At 53.0% G+C, this 8409-nt stretch overlaps 1 protein-coding gene across 1 annotated transcript; it reads right to left on the bottom strand.

The window, feature by feature from the left end:
* Positions 1–1481: 1481 nt before the first annotated feature.
* RPS14 (ribosomal protein S14) lies at positions 1482–5071 on the bottom strand. Its single transcript, XM_069773209.1, has 5 exons — positions 4858–5071; positions 3371–3521; positions 2892–3053; positions 2318–2394; positions 1482–1592 (listed from the first exon to the last, which is right to left on the bottom strand). Exons 2-5 carry the CDS (start codon positions 3517–3519, stop codon positions 1525–1527), a joined length of 456 nt encoding a protein of 151 aa, XP_069629310.1. The 5' UTR covers positions 3520–3521; positions 4858–5071; the 3' UTR covers positions 1482–1524.
* Positions 5072–8409: the final 3338 nt, after the last annotated feature.

Below are 8409 nucleotides of genomic sequence, written 5' to 3'. Positions count from 1 at the left end.
CTATGGCTGCGCCAAGGGAAATGCTGGCTTAGGAACATCTGTCCAGGCAGAGATTTTTTCCACAGAAAGGGGAAGTCATGTATTAAGCAACGGTTTGCAGAAAACCCAGCAGTAGTTAGCTTGCTCACGAGCCCAGCTTTCTTTTCCACAGCAAGGACACCTCCAAGAGATCATGACTCACTTTGAAACCACAAGCATCCAAGTAGTTTTCACTATTTAGATCGAGAGGCACCATGGCTTCAGATCAGACAGCCTGGTTTCCTCCTCTGTGAAACTCATCCCCTTGTACTGTGCAAGAGCTAGGGCTTGACAACTGAAGACCAAGCTTGACAGAAGCAACATCTCCTGGATCCAGTCCAGGCTAAGTAACTTTACCAGAACAGAGACTGCTTTGAGAGCAGAGCACCTCCAACACCACCATCAGCCAAAGCATCCTTTCCCATGAGGGGAGGGAGGCTCAGAAGCGGGCAGGTAAAGGAATCCCCTGTAAAGTGTTTTAAGATGCAGAGGTGTGGGAAAGAGCCCCTGCGAAAGCGGTGAGGGTCTCAAGCCTCAGGATCTGGAGGCAGACCTTGTCCAGGACCCCAGGACATCAGAGCACCACCTTCCAGCTTCATTTTACAGGCCACACCACATCACATATAGGACTACTATTTGCCATGTAACTGTGCTAAGAACCCTAAGGTTTTTCAACCCATTCTGATAAATAACCATCACTTAAACCTGACTGCAAGTATTCCTGGGCAAACACTTTACCAGCTCCAGATGAGCTCACTCGCTCACTGCCAAGAGTTCCACTAAACAAGGGAAAGCACTATGAGTTGTAGCCAACTGCAATAAACTCCTACCTACCTATCGCAGGATAGCGCAAGACAGACCCATGTACAAACAGGCACTGCACTGTATGAGGGCTGACATCACCACTGCACAGGAGGAACTTTGACAATTTCATCTCTCTCTCTCAAGCTGTAGAAGCCACAGCTATTTTAACCACGAGCATACAGAACCCACCTAACTTAATCTACACTTCTCAAGTATTGTATGCCCATGAATCTCGTCTTGGTCTAAAATCTTGTTACAGCCGAGGAAGCAGCAGGAACAGGAGCGACTTCAAAGCCTGGAGAGCTAGGAAGAGGAACACTGGCAAAGGTGGAAATGGGTACTTATTCCAGGTGATGGCAGCACATTCCGTGGAGGGCAAACACCAGTGCGGGAAGCAGGGCATGACTAAGAAGCAAGGAGTCACTTTTCTTAAATACCTCTGGAAGTATAAATACATAAACAGAGCAGCTGAGGGAGCTGTAATTCCAGTGCTTTTAGAAGCTTTTCCCATGTAATACAAAAGCACCTCTGCTGCAGCAGTACTAACCCCAACACAAACCAGAAGCCCAGCTTCAGAGCATAAGCCATTGGCAGATGTAATTAAACTAAAGCCACTCAACTTCTGAGCATACCTCAGTAAGAAAACACACAGCTGAGAAGAGGTTTAAAAGAGAGCTTTAATAACGAAAGGTGCAGCATTGTTTACAGACGACGTCCACGGCGACCACCCTTTCTGCGAGTACTGTCAGAGGGGATGGGGGTGACATCCTCTGCGGGGAGAAGAAAACCCAAAAACACACAGTTACTTTCCAGAGATACCCCAAGAAACCAACCGGGCACAGCCACCCAACCGCAGCAGTCACCCCAAGATCCCACGGCTGCACCTCAGTAGTCAGTCACCACAGGAGCCACACACAGGCAGAAGAAACACTCCACGGGAGTGCAGATATTCGTGAACTCGCTGAGGGCTGGGTACCCAGTGATTTAATGCTTAGGAAGCAAAAATCCCCATCTCCCAATCCACTTAAACCAAGCAGCCACAGCATTTCCAAAGAAACAGAGGGTGCTTGATGCAGCTTTCAGAGCAGCCAGCACCACTGCTTCTTGTGACTCCCCTACGAAGTTTGGGACTGTCTCTCAAACAGTTGGAGGAATTCCATGATTACTGAGTCACACTCTTTCTAGGCGACTCAACAGCTCTGGCACAAATGCTGTTATGTCAGAGGAGCAGCAGCATCCTGCTGTGCAGCTGGGGTTTATCGTGCAGACAGAAACTTGGTTTCTCAAGTCTGTTTATGCCACCTCCTGGTGAATTGTCAATTTAAGAATCTGTTTAAATTAAATCACACCTTCAGTGCCATCTGACAGAGGCCAAGAAAAACATGGTTTTGTTTTTCTGTTTTGTTTTTCTTTTTTTTTTGTCTCCAAAGTAACAAGGCTCTGTGCTGATATACCATGACATACACATCTAGCTATCATTTTCTCCATCACTCACCAATGCGGCCGATCTTCATTCCAGATCGGGCCAGAGCTCTCAGTGCTGACTGAGCACCAGGTCCAGGAGTCTTGGTCCTGGAGGAGACAGTCAGAACCAATAATCCCTTAAGCGATTTAGGAGTTGAACACAGTTCACAAACAACTGATAATATTAAAATCACAGTTTCCCCAGCCCAAAACATCCAGATACCAGAACTCACCCTCCTCCTGTCCCCAGACCCAAACCATTCACAATCAGCCACCAGACAGGCACTTCACTGTCATTCCAAGCTAACACATCTCCAAGTTTGACAGCACCTCCCCATCCACCACCAACTAAATAAGAGCATACCCTAACTCCAGTCAACTGAAGACGCCCATTCAGAATGAGTTCCAGATTCTCAGTGACATGACAACAGCCAGTCACCATACAAAGTGACAGACATCCTTCAGGTCAAGTTTAAAGCCAAGTTCACAGGGTGCATCTACCTTACCAACTGAGGCAGTGCAAAGAAGGGATGTGGTGCAATCTGGCACGGATCCAAGACCAGACACATCCTCTGGCAATGCTGAGCCCAGCCCCTCCAACATACCTATTTCCACCGGTAGCACGCAGCTTGATGTGCAGGGCAGTGATGCCCAGTTCCTTGCACCTCTGGGCAACATCCTGGGCTGCCAGCATAGCTGCGTAGGGAGAAGACTCATCTCTGTCTGCCTTCACCTTCATGCCACCAGTCACACGGCAGATGGTTTCCCTACAAAAGGGAAAGAAGACATTCAGAAAAAAGCCCTTCCTCTTTCCTTCCCACAAACCAGCTTCTGGGTACAGACAGAACCAGGTATTTTGAGTGTTACAGGATGAATAAGCTGCCATCCAGTACCTTGAGCACAACATTCATCACAGAGGAGCACACCAAGCCATCTGGCCTATGTTCATGTATGCACACAATCTTATCTTACAACTCAGCAGAAGCTCAAGGATTTTGTTGGAACCCCTAGCCAAATCTGATTTCTGTTTTCAAAATGAAAGGAGCCAGGTACTGCAGGGAGTTGACTGGCATTCAATACTCACTTGCCAGAGAGATCAGTCACATGGACGAAAGTATCATTGAAGGAAGCAAAGATATGGCAGACGCCGAACACGTTTTCTCCTTCAGCAACCTGAGGTCCCAAGCTGATGACCTGTTCTTCCTTCTTCTCCTTGCCCTTACGAGGTGCCATTTCTGAACAACAACCAAAGTACGAGTGATGGTGGATTTTTCAGCATTCTCTTACAGGATTTTAGGAAATTCCCTGCTACTGCAACCTTTTACCAAGCAAGATAAATGAGTTACCGTTGGCAGAACACAAGTAGTAATTTTGGGGTACAAGTGGACTTACAAAACCCAAGATTCCGAGCTTTGCTGTGTGCTGGCAGGCAGGTCACCACCCACAACTGTTTAGTGGGGTCTCTCCTGCAGCACTTCACAGTAGAAGCTACCTAAGCTGTGCTTCATGGCAGCTGATGTCCCCAGGCACTGCTGCAGCACAGGGAGCCCCTTTCCTTGATAACCAACAATGCTAAGAGCTTCTCCTTGCTTGTTTATATGACTTTATGGAAAGAAAATACCTAGCCAAACAATTATTAAAGACCCGGGTACTGTCACAAAACTCTGACTCTGCAGACCTTTCAAATACTAGCTTGGGTTCTTCCTTGTTATTGGTCTCCTAACCACATCCTTGGGACTAGCCCAAGTAAGTCTTCTGCCTCTGAAGCTTACACCCAGCCACGAAAGGTGGCAGACATGGCAGTCAGCAGTGCTTGGTTAGGTGGCTGGGGATCCCCTGCAACTGCTCCGGAGCACAGGAAGAAAGTTCCCTATTGCCCTCTCCTGCCAAATACCAGCTACAACTGGCACCCTGGAGAAGTCTAGTGACTTCATTAAGGAAATCAACCCAAGCACGACCTACTTTCACCCACAGGCCTCAGACCGACGGTCCCCTCCACAGAAAACAGCCCTGAGCACTGACAGTTAAATCAAGGCCTACACAGCCACTCTGACAGAGCCACATCCCCTTCCTGACAGCCAGCGAGAGGCTCCATCGACATTACCGTCCCCAGCTGGGGTCCATAAAGCCCAGCGATACCCACAGGACAGACAGAGCAAACACCGAGCCCTGGGCGCTGTTACGGCCGATACTGACCTCGGAGCAACGAGCCCGCTGCTCTTCAGCGCTCACCTGAGGCCGCACTGGACACAGCCCCGGCCGCTCAGGGGCCAGCGGGCGGGAGGAGGCCCGCAGCCGCCTCCCGCAGCCTCGGCCGAGCACAGAGCCGCGGCCCTGCCTCCCCCCTCCTCCGCCCCCAGCCGTGAGCTCCGGCCCTTCCCCGGGCGCCCAGCTACGCCAGCCCCCGGCTCGCCTGCGGCCTAGCGCCCCGCTCCGCCGGGCGCGCCTCCCCCGTGCCAGCCGCGCTGCCCCGCGGAGCCCCGGGCCCGAGGAGGAGAACGGCGGGCGGGGAGGCCGCGGCGAGGCGCGGGCGGGCGGATGGCAACGGATGCGCGGCAGCCCCACACTCACCTGCGCGTCTCCTCCGGCGGCCGCCGCTGGAAAGGAAGCGGCAGGGTCAGGGGGCGGAGGTCACCGCCGCTCACCCGGAAGTGGTGGCGGGAGGCGGCCGAGTGCCGCGGGGGGAAGCGGCGTTTCCCCGATCGCAGGGCGGGATTCTACCCCGATCCCGATCCCGCCACGTCGGCCGCCGCCGTGCAACCGTGAAGGGCGCTCCCGAGGGCAAGCCGGGCCGACCTCCCCAAGATGGCGCGGCCGCCTCCCCCTCCCCGCGTCCCTTCCCAAGATGGCGGCGCCCTCCTCCCCAGGGTCCCCCCAAGATGGCGGCGGCCGTTTGCCGAGGGTCCCTCCCCAAGATGGCGGCGGGTGCGCGGTTGCCTGTTTCTGCCCCTGACAGAGCCGTGCTGGGAGAGCGTTGGAAACGCAGGCCCGAATCGGTTTAAAAACCAACGAGAGGAAAATCGGTGTAAAGTCAGCACGCTGACCGCTTCCTCCTGGCCGGGCAGCCGCAGTCGGCGCTGCCCGGGCTCAGCTAGAGCCGGACTGGGGCACAGGCCTTTCCCCCTCGCTCCACCGTCGGGCAGCTGAGCACAGCGAGGTGTCATGGGGGTCCAGGCAGCTGCTTCTCCCTGCCCTGAGCTCAGGTGGGAGCCCTGACTGTGAGGAGGTGTTTGGGAATTTACCCGTAAGGGGATGTACATGGTGGTTTTAATATCCGGAAGTCTGGTGTATTTTCTCTTAAGGAGCTAACGGGAGAGATTTCAGTACAGGTAATTCTCTGTTGGGAACTCGGGCGGCTGATGTGAGTGGTGTAGACTTTGCAGCTGCGAGCGCTGGTGCAGGGACTACCTCCCACAGCAATTATTGGGGGAGATTTCTTCCACCTCTACAGCAAACAGAGTGTAAATTTATAAAGTTTTACGTTAAGGTGGTCCAGCCAGTGAATATTTTCTGGTTCCACGTGATCTAAAAAGCGCTCAGGAGAGTAAGGATGGGAAACATCAAAGACCTTTGGAAAAAAGGCAGGTTGAACCTGATTGCATAGCGCTTGCGATACGCTTCCTGGGCCTGATCCTGCCCTGCTTCCAGATGCCCCCGCCAGGCACTGAGCTGCCTCCGGCGCTTAGTCCTCTGGGGAAGCGGAGAGCTCGGAGCCAGGCAGGACTGCGTTGTGAGTGACAGACTGGGAGCCCACCCATGGGTGCCTACATGGGGAAGGCTGACATGCCTTCAGATCTGCACCCAGGAGCTGTGTTCAGAGCTGGTCTGACCAGAGGAGAAGCAGATGTACGAGGGAGGCTCCTTGAAATGGCCCCGCTAGGGAGACTGCACGGTCCAAAGGCCTGAGAACACATCTGTGGGGAGGGTCGAGCACGTCTGTCTGACTGACAGCATTTGCTGCTGGCCCGTGGGAAACTTCTGACTCTTTTCTCGCGCTCATCAGCTCCGCAGTTCTGGGGTGCTGCGTGTTTTTAGGGGAGCATCCACATGCCCGGCAAGGCTGATGTCTTTCAGAGTACCTTTTCCTTTCTCTGGCCAAGCATCCCAGGTCCCTCCAGGATGCAAACTCCTCAGCTGCCACCAGGGAGAAGAGGTTTGGTCCGTAAGGCTCCCTGCTTCTCTACACTCTCCTGTGCTGAGCTTCTTCCCCAGGAAAGCTCTCTGTGCTCACGGGTGCCACTGTAATACTTGCCTCGACACTGTGGGCCACTCGTGCCCACTCCTCCCTTCGTCAGCAGTTTGCCATTGCGTCAGGGATCTTCCTGTTTAAATATTGAAGGAGAGGCTTTTAAAATATACATTGGCGGGACTGCTGTAATTCCAGCTGGGGGCTCCAGTGACACTGGCCATGGCCTGATTTGAAGGAAGGGGGGAAGGAAGGAGCTAGCAGCAGTCAAGCACTGCAGAGGTCAGCCTGCGTCAGACCATGTGTGTGGTGGTGGCTGCGGGTGACCCGTCTGAGAAGGAGCCATGGGGACGGTGAAGGGTCTGCAGGCAGCCTGAGCCAGGCAGGGTGGGTTCCTCCCCAGGGAGCCACGCATGCAGGGCAGGCTGCAACGATCCTCCACGAGGCTTGCACCAGCCTACAGATGTTCCCCTGGAACAGATGCAAGCCAGAGGCAAGGAAACGGGCAAGCCTCCACTTATGGGGTAACAGGCTGAAATAACCAGATGAGCTTCTAAAAAAAAAACCAACACCAACCCAGCAGTTCAAAATCCAATGCTGCCCTCAGCGCAAAAGCATCTGGGAGGCAGGCTGCTCCCAGTCCCTCCAGGCTTTGTGCGGGATGGGGCTTTCTCCACTCCCTAGGAAAAATTCTTTCCTTTTGCTTTGCCCTGCACCAGTCTTGGCATGTCTGCAAGGGAACTGCCTGCCCTGCAAAATGTTCCTGGGGCTCAAATGCCAGTGCTGTCCAGGCTGTCCTAGCTGCTGAGGACAGCACTGAGGATCTTCCCAGTCTGGGATGAGCAAGAAGGGAGGAACTCAGCAGGGGCTGCAAGGATTGCATGCTCCAGCCTGGCGGGGAAGGATGGGAAGGATGCTCAGGCCACGGTGGGGTCAGCGCCAGAGATGATGTGTATTTGCTTTGAGAAATCCCCCAGATTTAGTTCCTTAATGGGTAATTAACATTCCAGATGCTCCTTGGTAATAGCCTCTCCAGCCCATGGGAAACCCACAGACACAGTGATGCTGCAGGCGGATTTCGTAAGTCAGCCGGTGACTAAACAAAAAGGGAGCCCGAGAGCCAAAGCAAATGGAAACACTGCTCTCGACCTCTTCTCCTGCCCGGGCTTTGGCCCTGGTGTACACTGGTCCTGGCTGAGAGGGGTCAGTGGGAAGCGACTGGCCTGACCTGCAAAGGCCCTGGCTCCGGGCTTCCTGCAAGCAGGAAATTTTGGCGCTCAAATGTCACTGTTTCGGTGGCTGCATCTTGTTCCCATTAGCCACCAGACCAATGGCCTTACTGGTGGCCTTGAAACAGAGATTGGAGCTGGAAGAGGCCAAAACTCTCCCCAGAGGCTGAACCCTTGCTTTCTGCCTGGTACAGAGCAGAGCCTGCAGTTGGGGCTCTCAGACAACTCCAGGCCCCTCAAAATGGCATCTTTCCTCTATAGTCCCGGCAAAGAGAAATTTGGGGCCCCGAATGCAGCCATTCACAGGTACAAAAAAAAAAAAAAAAAAAAGCAAGGTTTTCCATTTGCTTTTAAGGCCGTTTTTAGTTTCAGAAAGGCAGTTTGTGCATGCACACATGTAAAATGATGTGTCAGAAACAGGCGTAAGAAGATTAAAAAAGAAATCTCCAACGCTGAAGTTAAAGCACTTAAGGAATTGGCAGAGACTTCAAGAGCTGGTTTCTGGTCCTAATGAAGTCAGTGGAAGTGCTGCCACGGACTTCAAGGGGACCATAATTTGGCTGTAACTCAGTAGGGAGCTGAAAGTGTTGATTAATAAATTGGAGACAATGCGGAGGAAAGCCGCTGAACTTCTTTCCGACAGATGTGCTGAAGAAGAGCCTGCAAGTTAGAAGCATGCAGGAAAGGAACTGGTTTCCTTTGTGTTTG

This window comes from Haliaeetus albicilla, chromosome 27 (assembly GCF_947461875.1).
Source record: "Haliaeetus albicilla chromosome 27, bHalAlb1.1, whole genome shotgun sequence".
In the NCBI taxonomy this organism is placed as follows: Eukaryota; Metazoa; Chordata; class Aves; order Accipitriformes; family Accipitridae; genus Haliaeetus; species Haliaeetus albicilla.
This window is presented reverse-complemented; position numbering and strand designations above follow the sequence as displayed.

Excerpts from the sequence above, each read along its gene's own strand:
- RPS14 (XM_069773209.1), bottom strand. The coding sequence starts at position 3,519 with ATGGCACCTCGTAAGGGCAAGGAGAAGAAGGAAGAACAGGTCATCAGC. Across the intron at positions 2,395-2,891 it reads CGTGCTACCGGTGGAAATAG|GACCAAGACTCCTGGACCTG; the intron begins GTATGTTGGAGG and ends TGTCTCCTCCAG. Across the intron at positions 1,593-2,317 it reads AATGAAGATCGGCCGCATTG|AGGATGTCACCCCCATCCCC; the intron begins GTGAGTGATGGA and ends TTCTCCCCGCAG.